Genomic DNA, 18,250 nt, shown 5'->3' with positions numbered 1-18,250 from the left:
TAAAAACAAGGACTGCAGATGCTGGAAACCAGAGTCTGATTAGAGTGGTGCTGTAAAGCACAGTAGGTCAGGCAGCATCCGAAGAGCAGGAAAATGGACGTTTTCGGCAAAAGCCCTTCATCAGGAATAGAGGCAGGGTGCCTGCAGAGTGGTGAGATAAATGAGAGTGGGGTGGGGATGGGGAGAAAGTAGCATTGAGTACAATAGGTGAGTGGGTGGGCATGAAGATGATAGGTCAGAGAGGAGGACGGGGGGAAGGTAGCAAAGAGTACAATGGGTGAATGGGGGTGGGGATGAAGGTGATAGGTCAGAGAGGAGGGTGGAGTGGATAGTTGGAAAGGAAGGTAGGCAGGTAGGACAGGTCATGGGGACAGTGCTGAGCTGGAAGTTTGGAACTGGGGTGACGTGGGGGAAGGGGAAATGAGGAAACTGGTGAAGTCCACATTGATGCCCTGGGGTTGAAGTGTTCTGAGGCAGAAGATGAGGCGTTCTTCCTCCAGGCATTGGGTGGTGAGGGAGCAGCGGTGGAAGATGCCCAGGACCTGCATATCCTTGGCAGAGTGGGAAAGGGAGTTGAAATGTTGGGCCACAGGGCAGTGGGGTTGATTGGTGCGGGATTCCCGGAGATGTTCCCTAAAGCGCTCTGCTAGGTGGCTTCCAGTCTCCCCAATGTAGAGGAGACCACATTGGGAGCAATGGATACAATAAATGATATTGGTGGATGTGCAGGTGAAACTTTGATGGGTGTGAAAGGCTCCTTTGGGGCCTTGGATGGAGGTGAGGGCACGGGTTTTGCAATTCCTGCGGTGGCAGGGAGGGTGCCAGGACGGGAAGGTGGATTGTTGGGGGGCGTGGACCTGACCAAGGAGTCACGGAGGGAACGGTCTTTGCGGAAAGCAGAAATGGGTGGGGAGGGAAATATATTCCTGCTGTCCAAATATATCTCCAGATGTTTATTCAGTTCAAATTCCATCATCTGCCATGTTGGGATTTGAACCTGGGTATCCTAAATATTACCTGGGTTTCAGGATTAACAGTCTAGCAATAATACCACGAGGCTATCACCTCCCTGAGTCTTTGGAACTCCTTGCTACACAGAACTGTGGAAGCAAAGTCCTGTTGTATACTTAAGGCTGGGATAGATAGACTCATGATCAGTCAAGGAATCAATGGTTATGGGAAAGGGCAGGAAAGTTGTTGTGAGGAATGTCGGATGAGCTATGATCCTGTTGATTGGCGGAGCAGGCTTGAGGGGCTGAATGGCCTACACCTGTTCCTATTTTTTATGGTCTTTTTTTCACTTTTATTGTCAGGGCCTTGGAATTGGGACATCAAAAACAACAACTTATATTTATATAGCACCTTTAACATAATGAAACATTCCAAGCTCCTTTATAAAACAATGTTTGAGACTAACCTATGAAGTAGGGCAAATTGCGAAAAGCTTAGTCAGAGAGTTAGATTTATGGAATATCTTTAAGAAGGAAAGTGAAGTAGAGGAGCATTGAGGCTTAAGGTGGAAATTCCAGGGGCTTGACAGCACAACTAGCAATGATGGAAATATTAAAATCAGAGATGCGGAAGAGGCCAAACTTGGATGAATGTATCTATCATGAATGTATCAGGGTTATGGACATGAGGAGGGCAGACAAATATGTCCCCAGGCCACTCTCGGATGTTTGAACTTTCTATAATATACTTGCTATTGTCATATTTTCATTTTCAATGTAGGAAGATATATTTTTGATCAAAGCCATTGACCTAGGTGTATTAAGGAAACTACGCATTCGACATGATAATACGGGAGGAAATGCTGCCTGGTTTCTGGACAGGGTGGAAATTGTTGATGAGAAGGACGACACTACGTGAGTATCAATGTGTACAAAGTGTGAGGGTTGGAATTCTAACTTTCATATTATATCAGAAACTTTTCCTCCATTATACAAACATTTTTCTCCTTTCTATGCCAATATGTTTTTTTCAACTAAATCAATGATATATCTGGAACAAAAAATAATCTAATTCTATGCTAATCTGTACACCTAGTTTCTAGAATGTGGTAAGTTTATTGCGAATGTAATATGGGATAGAAGAATGGTCCAAAGATTTTGGAAATTTTTCTGTAGAATGTAGGAAAACTGACAAGGTCATATCTACTCAACATCTATTATTTGCCATAAAGCATTGAAAGTCAATCCCGTACTGTGGGGATGGAATCCTGTGATGGGGAGAGGATGTCAGATCCAACCTTGAGTCCAGTTGGGTTTTTACCAAATAAAGAAAAAGATTTCAGTGTATTTTCCTGGCATTGGTTCACAGGTATCAAGTTTATTTCTTCCAATTCTAAATTTTCCATCATGAGATTGAATTCACTTTTAGAAGGCAAATCTGTACCATCACTCCTCAACAACCATACCTAATCTATGTCCTATTGGTTACTTACTGATTTACTAAAGTTTGATGGGTTAATTTTATGTAATTTGAACTTTCCATTTACAGCATAGAACATAGAATAAACAGTGTACAACAATCCCTTCGGCCCTTGATGTTGCACTAATCTGTGAACTAATCTAAGCCCATTCCCCCACACTATCCCATCGTCATCCAAGATGTGCTTATCCAAGGATTGATTAGATGCCCCTAGTGTGGCTAAGTTAACTACACTGCCAAGCAGGGCATTCCACACCTTTACCATTCTCTGAGTAAAGAACCTGCCTCTGACATCTGTCTTAAATCTATCACCCCTCAGTTTGCAGCTATGCCCCCTTGTACAAGCCAACATCATCATCCAAGAAAAAAGACTCTCACTGTCCACCCTATCTAATCCTCTGATCGTTTTGTATGTCTCTATTACATCCCTTTTTAGCCTTCTTCTCTCCATTAAAAACAGACTCAAGCCCCTCAGTGTTTCCTCATATGACTTTCCCTCCAGACCAGGCAACATCCTGGTAAATCTCCTCTGCATCTTTTCCAATGCTTCCACATCCTTCTTGTAATGGGGCGACCAGATCTGTACACAATATTCCACGTGTGGCCACACTAGCATTTTGCACAGTTGCAGTATGACATCACGGCTCCGGAACTCAATCCCTTTTCCAATAAAACCTAACACACCGTATGCCTTCTTAACAGTACTATCAAGTTGGGTGGCAATTTTCAGGGATCTATGTACATGGACACCAAGATCCCTCTGCACATCCACACTACCAAGAATCTTTCCATTGACCCAGTGTTCTGCCTTCCTGTTATTCTTCCCAAAGTGAATCACCTTGCATTTATCTGCATTGAACTCCATTTGCCACCTCTCAGCCCAATTCTGCAGTTTATCCGAGTCCCCCTGCAACCTGCAATATTTTTCCACACTCTCTACCACTCCACCGACTTTAGTGTCATCTGCAAACTTACTAACCCATCTACTATGCCTACGTCCAAGTCATTTATAAAAATGACAAACAGCAGTGGTCCCAAAACAGACCGGACTCCAGGCTGAACATTTTCCATCAACCACTCGCTGCCTTCTTCCAGAAAGCCAGTTTCTAATCCAAACTGCTAAATCACCCTCAATTCCATGCCTCTGCATTTTCTTCAAAAGCCTACCATATGGATCCTTATCAAAGGTGTTACTGAAGTCCATGTACACTACGTCAACTGCCCTACCTTCATCCACATGCTTGGTCACCTTCTCAAAAAACTCAATGAGGTTTGTGAGACAGGACCTGCCCTTGACGAAACCATGTTGACTATCTCCAATCAAATTGTTGCTTGCTAGATAATTATAAATCCTATCTCTTATAATCCTTTCCAAAACTCTTCCTACAATGGGCTCACTGGTCTATAATTATCTGGGTCATCTCTACTGCCCTTCTTGAACAAGGGCACAACATTTGCAATCCTTCAGTCCTCGGGTACTAAATCTGTAGACGATGACGATTCAAAGATCAAGGCCAAAGGCTCCGCCATCTCTTCCCAAGCTTCCCGGAGAGTTCTCAGATAAATCCCATCTGGCCCAGAGGACTTATCTACTTTCACACCTTCTAGAATTGATAACACCTCCTCCTTACTAACCTCAATCCTTTCTCGTCTAATAACCCGTACCTCACTCTTCTCTACAATATTCTCCTTTTCCTGAGTAAAACAGATGAGAAATATTTGTTTAGGACCTCTCCAATTTCCACAGGGTCTACACATTAGTGGGCGGCACGATGGCACAGTGGTTAGCACTGCTGCCTCACAGCGCCAGAGACCCGGGTTCAATTCCTGCCTCGGGTGACTGACTGTATGGAGTTTGCACATTCTCCCCGTGTCTGCGTGGGTTTCCTCCGGGTTCTCCAGTTTCCTCCCACAGTCCAAAAATATGCAGGTCAGGTGAATTGGCCATGCTAAATTCCCCTAGTGTTAGGTGCAGGGGTAAATGTAGGGGAATGGGTCTGGGTGGGTTGCGCTTCGGCGGGTCGGTGTGGACTTGTTGGGCCGAAGGGCCTGTTTCCACACTGTAAGTAATCTAATCTAATCTAATTTATTTGATTGATTAATTGGTTGATTTATTGTTATGTGTACCGAAGTTACAAGCAGTATAGGCAGATCATAGTAAGCAAGAATGTACAGATCAGAGGTTGTAAATATACTTAGACAGAGGCATATAGGTTACATTGCACAGGGCATGCACTATGCATTAGCATGCATTCGCAAGAACAGCATTATTTGAGGCTAGAGCCCATTCATCTATCTAACAACTTGAAAGTATTATGGGGCATGGGGTTATAAAGACATAGTTATGCAATAGTCATTCACAAATTTGCTGTTTCACCAGGTATTTCTTCCCTTGTGAACGATGGTTAGCTGTTGATGAAGATGATGGCCAGATAGCAAGAGAACTCGTTCCTGTAGATGAGGCATTCCTGAACAAAGGTTCAGACAGAGCCAAACAATCTCAGGCAACACTAGGCCTCGAACAGAAAGGTGAGAAAAGTCATTGAAGAAACAACTCCTTTTTTCCAGCCTCGCAAATAATGTGATGTATTTGAGTTGTCCAAACAGAGACATATTTTGTGAGCCAAGATATTTCCTGAAACATTCTGCTGCCTTGTGTCTTGTGATAGGATTCTTAAGGGGCTAGACAGGGAAAATGCTGAGAGGATGTTTCCCCTCATGGGTAAGTTTAGGATGTGAAGATAGCTGAGAAAGCGTTTATCTCTCAGCCCCCTTGGCCCATTCTTGATGAAGTGCTTATGCTTGAAACGTTGATCCTCCTGCTCCTCAGATGCTGCCTGATCGGCTGTGTTTTTCCAGCACCACACTCTCGACTCTGGTCTCCAGCATCTGCAGTCCTCACTTTCTCCTAGCACCTGAAGGCCCAGCCTCAGAATTAAGGAGTGCCAATTGAAGTGGTGTGAAGACAAATTTCCTCTCTCAGAGGATTGTGAGTCTTTGTAACTTATTGCCACAGAGATCTATGAGGCATAGTCCTTGTGTATATTTAAGGCTATATTTAAGAATCTATATAGATAGATTCTTGATCAGTAGGGGAATCAAAGGTTATGGGAAACGTCAGGAAAGTGGTCATGAAGAATGTTGGATCAGCCATGATCCTATTGAATGGTGGAACTGGGTCGAGCCCTAAGTTTTATGGTCTTGGGTATATTCCCCATTAAGTTTCAGCTGTGGCTGATTGGTGGGCAGAATGTCATGGGTTTAAGCCCCATTTCAAAAGTATGAGTCCATGGTTGATGCTTTAGTGCATTACTGGGGAGGAGCTGCGGTGTTGCAAAAGCTGGCTTGCAGTGAAATCTTAAATTGACATTAAGGGATTCAAGCAAGAGCAGTGGTTTTCTGCTGGTATTAGGCCCAATATTTATCCCTCAACCACAACCCTAAACCGACTACCTGGTTATTCATCATGTGGGAGATTACCTTGTGCAAATCAACTGTCATATTCTTTGACACTTCAAAAGTACTTAATTGGTGAGGAGGTGCTTTTGGATGTGTTGAGGATGTGAAATGGACATTCTTTCTGTACAAAGTTAAAAATCACACAACACCAGGTTATAGTCCAACAGGTTTAATTGGAAGCACACTACCTTTCGGACCGCCACTCCTTCATCAGGTGATTGTGACAACCACCTGATGAAGGAGCATCGCTCCGAAAGCTAGTGTGCTTCCAATTAAACCTGTTGGACTATAACCTGGTGTTGTGTGATTTTTAACTTTGTGCACCCCAGTCCAACACCAGCATCTCCACATCATTCTTTCTGTAAGCAGTGTGCCTCAATGAAGGTGGTGGAAGGTAACCCAGGCCAGCAAAGCCTGCTTGGTTCTGTAAAGGTGATTGAAGTTTGACACAGTGCAATAAATAACCAGAAATATGTTCTCCTAACAGCTCAATCCACCACCTACACCGTGAGGGTAAAAACTGGAGAGAAGAAGAATGCAGGGACAGATGCCAATGTGTTCATCACCCTGTTTGGTGAGAAGGATGACACAGGTAAAAAAGCTTATCTTTGAAGATCTTTGGAAAACATGTTAAGAAAGAGCCATTGCCAAGTGCTCTGTATTTAGTCCTGGAAGAAGAGTGAAGTGCTGAGCAGAATGAGAATTGACAGGGATGTCTGCTATTCTCCATGTGTTGTGGTAAACAGTTACAGAGCTTCTTTGGCAAAAGCTGATCATATGCCAGCTGGGTGCCCTTTGTAAATGGTACAAGGTACAAGGAGAGAAATTTAAAAAGGGGCCATTAGAAACACAAAGAACTTAACAATGATTGTGAATCTATTTAAATGACGCACATAATATCATAGTCATAGAGTCATACAACATGAAGTTACAAAAAAGGCTGTACCTAGTTTATTTAATTGTAGTCTATGTTTTCAGCTTTCTAAAAATGTAAATTTCCCTACTTTCATGAGATATGAGCAATGAACCAAGTACTGAGCAGCCCCCATGTGTACCTCTCTCCGGTCAAAAAAGTTAGACCTTGCTACTCCCTGCTTTGTAAGGGATATTTTGTATCCCTTGCTACCTCTTTCATCCCATGGATTTTAAAATGCTAACCTGCCTAATTTGAAGTGTTTTATCAAAAGCGTTTCAAAGGTTCACATTCTCAGTATCCTTACCTATATGTTCTGTTACCACAAAAAACTGCCAGGGTGCGATCCGAACTCTCCCTCTGTGCATTATTAGTGCAGGTTTTGAAATTACTACAGCACCACCATACCTGGCCTCTGCTTGGAAGCTGATTGATTACAGTACCCTAAATTATTTAACAATCTGGATGAGTATATGAATAGGAAGGATTTAGAGAGATATGGACCAAGGACTGGTAAATGGAGCTAGATTAATTTAGGATATCTGGTCAGCATGGACCAAAGGGTCTGTTTCCGTGCTGTACATCTCTCTGACTCTAAGTTTTTTTTACTAAATTTAGGAATTGTAAACCTCAAAGCATCGAAAACTTACAAAAATAAGTTTGAGAAAGGAAATATCGATGAATTCACTATCGAGGCTGTGGACATTGGAGCACTGAAAAAAATCCGTATTGGACACGATAATCGCGGTAAGCCCTGAAGTGATGTTACAGAGAGTCCGTGCCATATAGGGTTCATTGTAAATTAGGAGCAAGAGCCTGCTATGCTATGCAGAGCAATGCGCAGCCCTCCACTTACTCCACTCCAACCTTACCCTCACCATTAAACCAGCAGACAAGAGGGTGCTTTGACCTCTACATCACCGAAGCCAGGTCCCAACTCATGGACACCACCTCCTACTGCCCCGTCTACCACAACCTCACCTCACACCACCAAACCATCATCTCCCAGACCATCCACAGCCTCATCACCTCAGGGGATCTCCCATTCACAGCCTCCAATCTCATAGTCCAGGAACCCCACACCGCCCAGTTCTACTTCTTACCCAAAATTCACAAACCTGTCTGCCCTGGTCAACTAATCATCTCAGCCTACTATTGTCCCACTGAACTCACCTCCTCATAGCTCGAAACCATCCTGTTTCCATTGGTCCAGGAGCTCCCCAAATATATTCAGGGACACCACCCATGCCCTCCACCTTCTCCATGACTTTCATTTCCCTGGTCCCCCATGCCTCATCTTCACCATGGACACCCAGTCCCTGTACACATCCAACCACCATGGCAAAGGCCTCCAAGCCCTCTGTGTCTTCCTCTCCCATTGATCCAACTATACCCCTCCACCGACACTCATTCAATTGGCGGAACCAGTCCTCACCCTCAACATTTTCTCCTTTGAATCAACCCACTTCATACAGACTAAAAGGGTAGCCATAGTCACCCGCATGGGACCCAGCTTTGCCTGCCTCTTCGTCGGATATATGGAACAGTCCATCTTCTGTAAATACACTGGCACCATTCCCCACCTTTTCCTCCGCGACATTGATGACTGTATTGGTGCCACCTTGTGCTTCCATGAGGAGATGGAACAGTTCATCAACTTCACTAACACCTTCTACCCTGACCTCAAGTTGATCTGGACCATCTCAGACATCTCCATTCCTTTCCTGGACCTCTCCGTCTCTATCTCCAGTGACCGACTCAACACGGACATCAACTTCAAACCCACCGACTCCCACAGCTATCTGGACTACACCTCCTCCCACCCTACCTCCTGAAATTCATAAACCTGTCTGCCCTGGTCAACTTATCGTCTCAGCCTACTCTTGTCCCACTGAACTCACCTCCTCATAGCTCGAAACCATCCTGTTTCCATTGGTCCAGGAGCTCCCCAAATATATTCAGGGACATCACCCATGCCCTCCACCTTCTCCATGACTTTGGTTCCCTGGACCGCTCCGTCTCTATCTCCAGTGACCGACTCAACACGGACATCAACTTCAACCCACCGACTCCCACAGCTACCTGGACTACACCTCCTCCTACCCTACCTCTGTAAAATCGCAATCCCTTACTCCCAATTCCTCCGCCTCCACCTTCTCTGCTTCCAGGTGGAGCAATTCCACCCCGGACATCCCAGGTGGTCTCCTATTTCAAGGACTGCAATTTCCCTTCCCATGTGGTCAACAAGGTCCAACACATCCATGCCAACCAGATATTCCAACCTAATTGAATCCCTTTTGCCAGTATTTGGCCCATATCCCTCTAAACAGTTCCTATTCATATACCCATCCAGATGCCTTTTAAATGCTGCAAATACCAGCTTCCACAACTTCCTCTGGCAACTCATTCGTTACCCTCTGTGTGAAAATGTTGCCCCTTAGGTCCCTTTTATATCTTTCTCCTCTCACCCTAAACCTATGCTCTCTAGTTCTGGATTCCCCTACCCCAGGGAAAAGATTTTGTCTATTCACCCTATGCATGCCCCTCATGATTTTATAAACCTCTACAAGGCCACCCTTCAGCCTCCGACACTCCAAGGAAAATAGCCCCAGCCTATTCAGCCTCTCCCTACAGCTCAAATCCTCCAACCCTGGCAACATCCTTGTAAATCTTTTCTTAACCCTTTCAAGTTTCACAACATTCTTCCAATAGGTGTTGTGATCACAGAATTGTTGCAGTGTAGAAGGAGGCCATTCAGCCCATTGTGTCTACACTGGTAACTTCCTTTAGCCAAAACATAAATACCCAGGATGAAGCAGTTGTGAAGTTTCTACATAACTCTTAAGGTACCCAGCAACTTTTAGAATTTAATTTTTAACATTATCGACCATATAATTATGATTTGCAAGTTGTACATTTCATATGCCAGTTTGTGGATCAAGCAGGGCTGTTTCCATAAGGTATCTTACTTGTTTGTCTCTGTCCATACTTGTCCTTTTGACCTTAATAAACATTTTCTCTTTATGTGTTTAAGTGAAATTCCAAACTTAATAATTGACTGGTTGACTACTCCTGTGTGTTCTTTTAGGAGGCTGTGCTGGTTGGTTTTTGGATTGGGTAGAAATTGATGCCCCATCACTTGGACAAATACTGCGCTTCCCATGTGGACGTTGGTTGGATAAATCTGAAGATGATGGATACATAGTACGAGACCTCTTCCCTGCAGATCTACAGACTAAAGACTATGTTCCATGTACGTTACATTTTACTAATTGACTGTTCTTAATATCGACAATACCAGCTATTTCTGTTAGAACAGCACCTAAATTCAACTTGTAAGGGAACAATGAGAAATGTTATGGTCATTTATGATTCTGTATAATGAGAAGTGGTTCTGTCTGTTAGAATTCCATGTGTACTTTGCAAGTCAACTGCCATTTCCAGGGGTCTGTGGACCTGTACGCCCAAATCCCTCAGTATGTCAATGCTCCTAACAGTTCTGCCATTTATTGTATAATTTGCACCTGAATCTGATCTCCCAGAATGCATCACCTCTCATTTGTCCAGATTAAACTCTATCTGCCATTACCCTCACACCAGGAATCTCAAATCCCATACTTCTCCCTCTTCTGTGATTTTTATCCTTTCAGTTCATTTTCCCTTTCTGAGGCAGATTGAAACATTCAGCTGCTTTCTGTTTCAACTAACAGATCTGCTCACTCTCACAGGGGCTGGAAAGAAATTGCTTGGGATGCCACCACAAATTTGGTCCTCTCTGGCTTTTCTCATCAAGGGATATACAGGGATATACATAACCTGCCAACACACTCAGTACTTGCAATTTTATGTCAACTGCCAACTGAGACCTCGCAAGCTAACCATGTTTTTTTTCAAGTGTAGGTAGGCAGCTGGAGTTTTTTGTAGTGACAAGGTGGAAGAGTGCTTTTCAGAATGAAGATCAACAACTTGCAGGGATCAGTGCTCAGATCTTTGTTGTTTGTAATATGTAAAAATAATTTGGAGGAAAATGTATTAGGAATCTGATTAGTAAGTTTGCAGCTAACATGAAAATGTCAGATAGTGAGGAGGATTGTCAAAGGAAACAGTGGGACATAGATTGTCGATTTTGGCAGAGAATGGCAGATAGAGTTTAATCTGGACAAATGAGAGGTGATGCATTCTGGGAGATCAGATTCAGGTGCAAATTATACAATAAATGGCAGAATTGTTAGGAGCATTGATATACTGAGGGATCTGGGCGTACAGGTCCACAGATCCCTGGACATGGCAACACAGGTGGATATGCTGGTCAAGAAGACATACAGCACCACTTGCCTTCAATGGCTGGGGCATTGAATATATAAGTTGCTAAGTTAAGTTATAGCTGTGTAAAAGTTTAGTTTGGCCACATTTGGAATATTACGTGCAGTTCTGGTTCCCACACTACGAGAGGATAATAATGCTTTGGAGAGGGTGCAGAGAAGGTTTACCAGGATGTTGCCTGGTCTGGAGGGTTTTACTTATGAGGAGAGGTTGGATAAGCTTGGATTGTTTTCACTGGAAAGACAGAGGCTAAGGGACAACCTGATAGAGGTCTACAAAATTATGAGAGCGATAGATAGGCTGGATAGTCAGAGGCTTTTTCTCAGGGTGGAAAGGTCAACTACAAGAAGGCACAGGTTCAAGGTGAGAGGGGGGAAAATTTAGGGAAGGAGTGCAGGGAAAGATTTTCACACAGAGGGTAGTGGGTGCCTGGAACACATTGCCAAAGGACGTGGTAAAGGAAGGAACATTAGCAATATTTGATGGACACATGAGTGGGTGCAATAGAAACTGTGTTTAGCCCATAAGTAGTGAGTTTAAATGAGGATTACAAATCAACAGGTTTGGTTGTACAATGGGCCAGTTCCTGTGCCATATTGTTCTTTGCCCTTTGAGAGCTTGGTTTCTTTGTTCTAAGATAATACTGTTGCTGCTTAAATGGAATGTTGTTTTCAAACTCCTGACTAGATTTTCTGCCTCCTTTGCAGATCTTCAAAGTTGTTGTACATGCCCTGCCATCATGTACTGCACTCCGATTTCCTGCTCCCACACCAGAGTAATGCATATTATACTCGTCCAGTAAAGGGCAGTTATGTTGAAACAATAGCAAATGGTGGAATCCTCCAGTGCATGTGCCTTTCCAAAGCTAAACAACTGAATACTTGAAGAGGAGAACAGATCAGAGATTATGGTGATAGGGTTCAATGAAGACAAGGGGGAGGAATGACTTGTAGAGATCAAACAGCAACATGGACCAGTTGAGCTAAGTGGTCTTTTTCTGGGCTGTGATTGCCAAGAGAGACCCTTGTTAGTTGTGGCCCTTCATTTCCATCATTGCTATAGTGACAGAAAAAGCCCAGAATTATTGTTTGCTGCCATATGTAAGCAATCACTCACAGAACAATAGAAAAGGAACTAAACTTTATGGAAATACTTGAGTCCTTCTACTTCCAATGCAGTGGTATTCCCTGGTGGAAGTTGGAGAGACCACTATTGACAGTAACATTGAGGTCAGAGGATTGGTTTGCAGTCAGGAGTGCACCCCCATAATGGGGAAACCATGTGAAGCAGCTGCAAATGATACCTCCTCCCATTGTTTCTAAAATCAAGTAATTTGTGATGACATACTCAAACAGAGAATAGAGGTAACACCACAACCTAAATGAATTCTTGGAAGGAGACTTTTTTTTAAGGTGGAAAGAACTTGGATGGTTAGATTTTGAGGGCACTTTGATGTCAAGATTCCCTTTTTGAAAAGGATACTGATGATGTGGTTCCTTCTTTGCTGAATAAAACACTGACAAAGTACTTTTTCTTCATGTCCTGGTGTCTTTCCCAATGAGTCCTCTCTAATGAGTTTTGAGAACAGTTGTAGCTCAGGTTGGGGTTTTGGATGTAGGTTTGCTCGCTGAGCTGGAAGGTTCATTTCCAGATGTTTCGTTACCCTATTATGTAACATCTTCAGTGGGCCTCAAGTGAAGCAAGCTGAAAATTCCTGCTTTCTATTTATATATTTAGGTTTCCTTTTCTCAAGTGGTGGTAGATGGGGTCTAACTCGATGTGTTTGTTGATAGAGTTCAGTTGGAATGCCTTGCTTCTAGGAATTCTCATGTGTGTCTTTGTTTGGCTTGTCCTAGGATGGATGTGTTGTCCCAGTCGAAGTGGTATCCTTCCTTATCTGTATGTAAGGATAGTAGTGAGAGAGGGTCATGTCTTTTTGTAGCTAGTTGGTGTTCATGTATCCTGGTGGCAAGTTTTCTGCCTGTTTGTCCAATGTAGTGTTTGTTACAGAAAAGGAACAGGAAGTGATTTCCCCACAGGAAATAACATCAGCACAGGAAATGACATTGCCAACCCATAGAAACCCAAACATGTAAATAGAAAGCAGGAATTTTCAGCATTGCTTCACCTGAGGCCCACTGAAGCTGTTACCTAGTAGGGTAACGAAATGTCTGGAAATAAACCTTGCAGCTCAGCAAGTAAATCTATATCCAAAGTCCTTTCTAAAGAAATACGTCTTTCTAAATTTGAATTTTAAGTTCTGCAGTATGAAAGCACAACATCTGAACCTGTGCTTTTCTACATTTCTGTTGCAGTTGTTCCATATGAGATCACTGTTTACACCTCTGACATTTATGGAGCTGGTACTGATGCTGATGTCTTCATCGTCCTTTATGGAAGAGATGGTGCTTGTACCCATCAGAAGTCTTTATGTCTTAACAAGCGGGAGCGAAAGATGTACTTTGAAAGAGGCGCTGTAAATAAGTTTGTTGTAGAGGTGTGCATGTATTTTAAAAATAATTTAAATCACATTGTTTAGTTTAAAATTTGCGTTCATTATGACTAGTAGTATTATTGAGATTGACCCGAACCATCCAATCAATTTGTACTATTATCCAAATTCAAAACTGAAAGAATTGTGGATTCTGGAAATCAGAAACAAAAACAGAAATTGCTGGAAAAGCTCAGCAGGTCTGGCAGCATCTGCGGAGAGAAATCAGAGTTAATGTTTCAGGTCCAGTGACCCTTACTGTACTTAATATCCTAATTGATTACTGTAAGATACTTGAGAGACTGGGGAAATGCAGGTAGACAGATCACTAAAATATCATGAACAAGAGCAGAAAGGAACACTTCACTAAATTTTGCAAATGTCCTTCGGGGAGTTGACCTGAGCCTTCCCAATTCACCAACTGCAAATGCATCTGTCCATGACAGTACCAGTAAGAGTGGCTGCTGTGCAGTGCTTGTGGAGGTAAAGTCCCATCTTCAAATTGAGAATAACCTCTGTTGTGTGTGTGTGGCACTATCATTGTGCTAATTGGGATATGCTATGAACAGATCTAGCAGCTAAAAAATGGACATCCACGAGGTATTGTGGCCATCACCAGCAGCAGAATTGTACTCCAACACAATCTGTAACCTTATGGCCTGGCATATTCCCCCATTCAACTATTACCATCAAACCAGGGAAGCACCCTTGGTTCAGTGGAGAGAGCAGGAGAGCAGCACCAGGCATATCTAAAAAGAAAGTTTCACCCTGGTGAATCCACCAAACAGGACTACCTACATAAGTGGCAAGTGAAAGAGCTAGCAATCCCATAACCAACGGATCAGTCCTAAGCTCTGCAGTCTTGGTGGTAGATAACTCACTGGGAGAGGTGGCTCCATAAATATCCCCATCTTCGATGGTGGAAGAGCCCAACACATCAGTATAAAAGATAAAGCTGAGGCATTCCCAGCAATCTGCTGAGTGGATGATCCATCTCAGACTCCTCCAGTGATCCCCAGCATCACAGTTCAATTCACTCTATGTGAATTGTGTTGGAGTACAATTCAATTCACTCTATGTGATACAAGAAACGATCAGAACTACTAGTTATTGCAAAGGGTATGGGCCCTGACAACATTCCTCAATAGTACTGAAGACTTGTGCTCCAGAACCTCTCGCTCCTCTAGCCAAGCTATTCTAGAACAGTTACAACACTGGCATCTATATGACAATTTGGAAAATTGCATAGATATGTCCTGTACTCAAAAAGCAGGACAAATCTAATCATGCCAGTAATGGCCCCATTAGTTGAAAAATGTGGTGCTGGAAAAACACAGCAGGCCAGGCAGCATCCGAGGAGCCTCAGAATCGACGTTTCGGACATAAGCCCTTCTTCAGGAATGTCCTGAAGAAGGGCTTATGCCCGAAACATCGATTCTCCTGCTCCTCGGATGCTTCCTGGCCTGCTATGTTTTTCCAGCACCACATTTTTCAACTCTGATCTCCAGCATCTGCAGTCCTCACTTTCTCCTAGTAATGGCCCCATTAGTCTACTCTCGATCATCAGTAAAGTGATGGAAGGTATCATCAACAGTGCAATCAAGCAGCTCCTGTTCAGCAATAACCTGCTCAGTGACACCCCGGTTGGGCTCTGCCAGGGCCTCTCAGCTCCTCACCTCATTACAGCCTTGGTTCAAACATGGACAAAAGAGCTGAATTCCAGAGGTGAGGTGAGAGTAATAGCTCTTGACATCAAGACCACATTTGACTGAGTTTAGCATCATGGAGTCCAAGCAAAACTGGAATCAATGGGCATCAGGGGGTGAACTGTCCATTGATGTCATATCTAGCACATGGGAAGATTGTTGTGGCTTTGGAGTTCAGTCATTTCAGCTCCAGGACATCTCTGCCGGAGTTCCTCAGAGTAGTGTCCTTGGCCCAACCATCTTCAGCTGCTTTACCAATGACCTTCCTTCCGTTATAAGGTCAGTAGTGGGAAAGTCTGTTCGTGATTTCACAATGTTCAACACCATTCATGACTTCTCAGATACTGAAACAGTCCATGTTCAAATGCAACAAGATTTGGACAGTATCCAGGTTTGGGCTGACAAGTGGCAAATAACATTAATGCCACACAAATGCAAAGCCACTCACCATCCTGCCTTGGGAATGTATCGCTGTTCCTTCACTGTTGCTGGGTCAAACTTCTGGAACTCTCACCCTAACCGCATAGTGGGTCTATCTACAACACATGGACAGTATTAGTTCAAGAAGGCAGCTCCCCACCATCTTTCCAAGGGAACTAGGAATGGGAAATAAATGCTGTCCCAGTCAGTGATGTCCACGTCTTATGAGTGTATTGAGACTTCCAAAAGACGCTTGACAAGTAACCTCACAAGACGTTAAATCATAAGAGCACACATTGGTGAAGGCAATATATTGGCATGGATAGATCATTGGCTCATAGGTCTTTTTCAGGTTGGCAACCTGTGACCAGTGAAGACCCACTGCAGGTATCAGTGCTGGGATTGCAACTGTTTTACAATACGTATTAATGACTTGGAGGAAGGAAGCAAATGTAATGTAGCCAAATTTGCAGATGATACATGGATGGAAAGGCTGGTTGTGAGAAGGATACAAACAGTTTACAGAGCGATATTGATAAGTTAAATAATTGGGCAAAAGGTTGACAGAGTATAATGTGGCAGAATGCAAAGTTGTTCATTTTGGAAGGGAGAACAAAGAACACCATATTACTTAAATGGACAGAAACTGCAGAAAGCTGCAACACAATTGGACTTGGCCGCACTTGTGCATGAAACACAGAAAGCTAGCACACAGGGGCAGCAGGTAGTCAGGAAGGTTAATGGAATGTTAGCCCTTTATTCAAGGGGTTGGAGTATAAGAGTAGGGAAGTCTTACTGCAACTGTACAAGCTGCTGGTGAGACCACACCTGGACTAATGTGAGCAGTTTTGGTCTCTTCATTTAAAGAACAATATTATTTCATTGGAGACAGTTCAGGGAATGTTCACTAGAATGATCCTTAGTGTGGAGGAATTGTTTTATGAACAAAGTTTAAACAAGTTGGGACTCTACTCACTGGAGTTTAGAAAAATGAGAGGCGATCTCATTGACACATAGGATGTTTTGGGTGTTTGACAGGGTAAATGCTGAGATGGTGTTTCCCCTCATCTAGGAGCAGATGGCATAATCTCAGAATAAAGGGGCACCAATTTAAATCTGAGATGAAGAGGAATTTCTTCTCTCAGTGGGTTGAGAATCTTTGGAACTCCTTATCACCGTGTGTTGTTGGGGCAGCATTCATGTGTATATTTAAAACTGAGCTAGATAGATTCTTGATCAGTTGGGAATCAAGGGTAGTGGGAAAGGGCAGAAAAGTTGTCATCAGATCAGCCATGATCCTATTGAATGGTGGACTAGGCTTGAGGGGCCAAATGGCCTTCTCCTGTTCCTATTTCTTATGGTCTAAAAAAATTAAAAGCCATTCTCAACCTTGCCCCTTGCCTGAGGCATGGTGACACTCAAGTTAAACCATTACCAGCCATCTCTCCCTAATGAGAGAGCAGTCCTATGATCCACTGTGACTATGGTGACTTTACTAGTACAGGTATAATAGTGGCATTGAAAATATTAGCTACTCAAAGGATTACTGACTATACTTGTATCAACAAAACAGAAAAGAGAGAGAGATTGTGAAGGAGTAGATTATTGTCTCCGTTATTTGGGAGCAAAATCAAGAGAGTACAAACACTCATGCACTTTCATCTGTCCTGGCAAATGTACAAGGACAGACTTAAAGCATGATCTAACAAAGTTACAAAACAGTGTGTTAGTTGGCAATGCCTTCCCAACATGCACTGGGAATTTAGCTAAGGGCCACCTTCTGTCTGGAATATGAGCCACTCCAGAATTGATTTCAGCCTTGAATCCATGAGCTGGGGTTTTATATATTTGGAAGAAAGAAGGGTAAGCTTTATTGTTCTTTGACCTTTCAATATCTGTTCTCAAACTGCTTGTTATTGTTCTAAAGTGAAAAGTTGATTCTTGGTTCTGACAGTCCACCATGCCAACTCATTTAGTGTCCACAAATAACTGTGCATTCAGGAGAAAAAATATAGATTGATTACTTAAAACTCTATATTGCACGATATACTCTATTGAGAAAAGCACTCTTAATCATAAAAATACTCCTACATACATCTTGACAGTAGGACAAAGGATTTATTGACAATCTTCCAAAAGGCACCTAAATGCTATCCAAAGAAAACCTGACACCACTCGCCCAAGCAAAGGATCCCTGACCCTCTAAGGATACCTGACGTGCTGTGTCCTTCCCGCTTCAAAAGACCCTTGACCCCTGTCCTCGAGGTGTGCTGGGATCAGATCCACAGGGTATCCAAAATAACTTTGAGCAAAATATTAATATATTTTTAAAATGTTGATAGAATCACCTTTCCTTTCAGTTGGAGTATGTTGGTGAATGCATCGAGAAGATTCGAATTGGACACGATGGTCGAGGTATCAAGTCTGGATGGCACTTGGACCGTGTGGAAATCCGTCGACTCCTGCAGAAGGGGAAGGTCAGTGAAATTATAGATCATACAGGTATTT

At 43.1% G+C, this 18,250-nt stretch overlaps 1 protein-coding gene across 1 annotated transcript in view; it reads left to right on the top strand.

Moving 5' to 3' along the window:
• LOC122562013 (lipoxygenase homology domain-containing protein 1-like) overlaps positions 1-18,250 on the top strand; it is a 222,353-nt gene that overhangs the window by 168,382 nt on the left and 35,721 nt on the right. The window contains exons 29-35 of the mRNA XM_043714444.1: positions 1,732-1,865; positions 4,811-4,959; positions 6,377-6,481; positions 7,421-7,549; positions 9,891-10,055; positions 13,441-13,622; positions 18,103-18,219. Of these exons, the coding sequence (XP_043570379.1) occupies positions 1,732-1,865; positions 4,811-4,959; positions 6,377-6,481; positions 7,421-7,549; positions 9,891-10,055; positions 13,441-13,622; positions 18,103-18,219 (981 nt within the window). The remainder of the gene's footprint in view (positions 1-1,731; positions 1,866-4,810; positions 4,960-6,376; positions 6,482-7,420; positions 7,550-9,890; positions 10,056-13,440; positions 13,623-18,102; positions 18,220-18,250) is intronic.

The sequence above is a fragment of the Chiloscyllium plagiosum genome, chromosome 1 (genome assembly GCF_004010195.1).
Source record: "Chiloscyllium plagiosum isolate BGI_BamShark_2017 chromosome 1, ASM401019v2, whole genome shotgun sequence".
NCBI classification, from domain to species: Eukaryota; Metazoa; Chordata; class Chondrichthyes; order Orectolobiformes; family Hemiscylliidae; genus Chiloscyllium; species Chiloscyllium plagiosum.
This window is presented reverse-complemented; position numbering and strand designations above follow the sequence as displayed.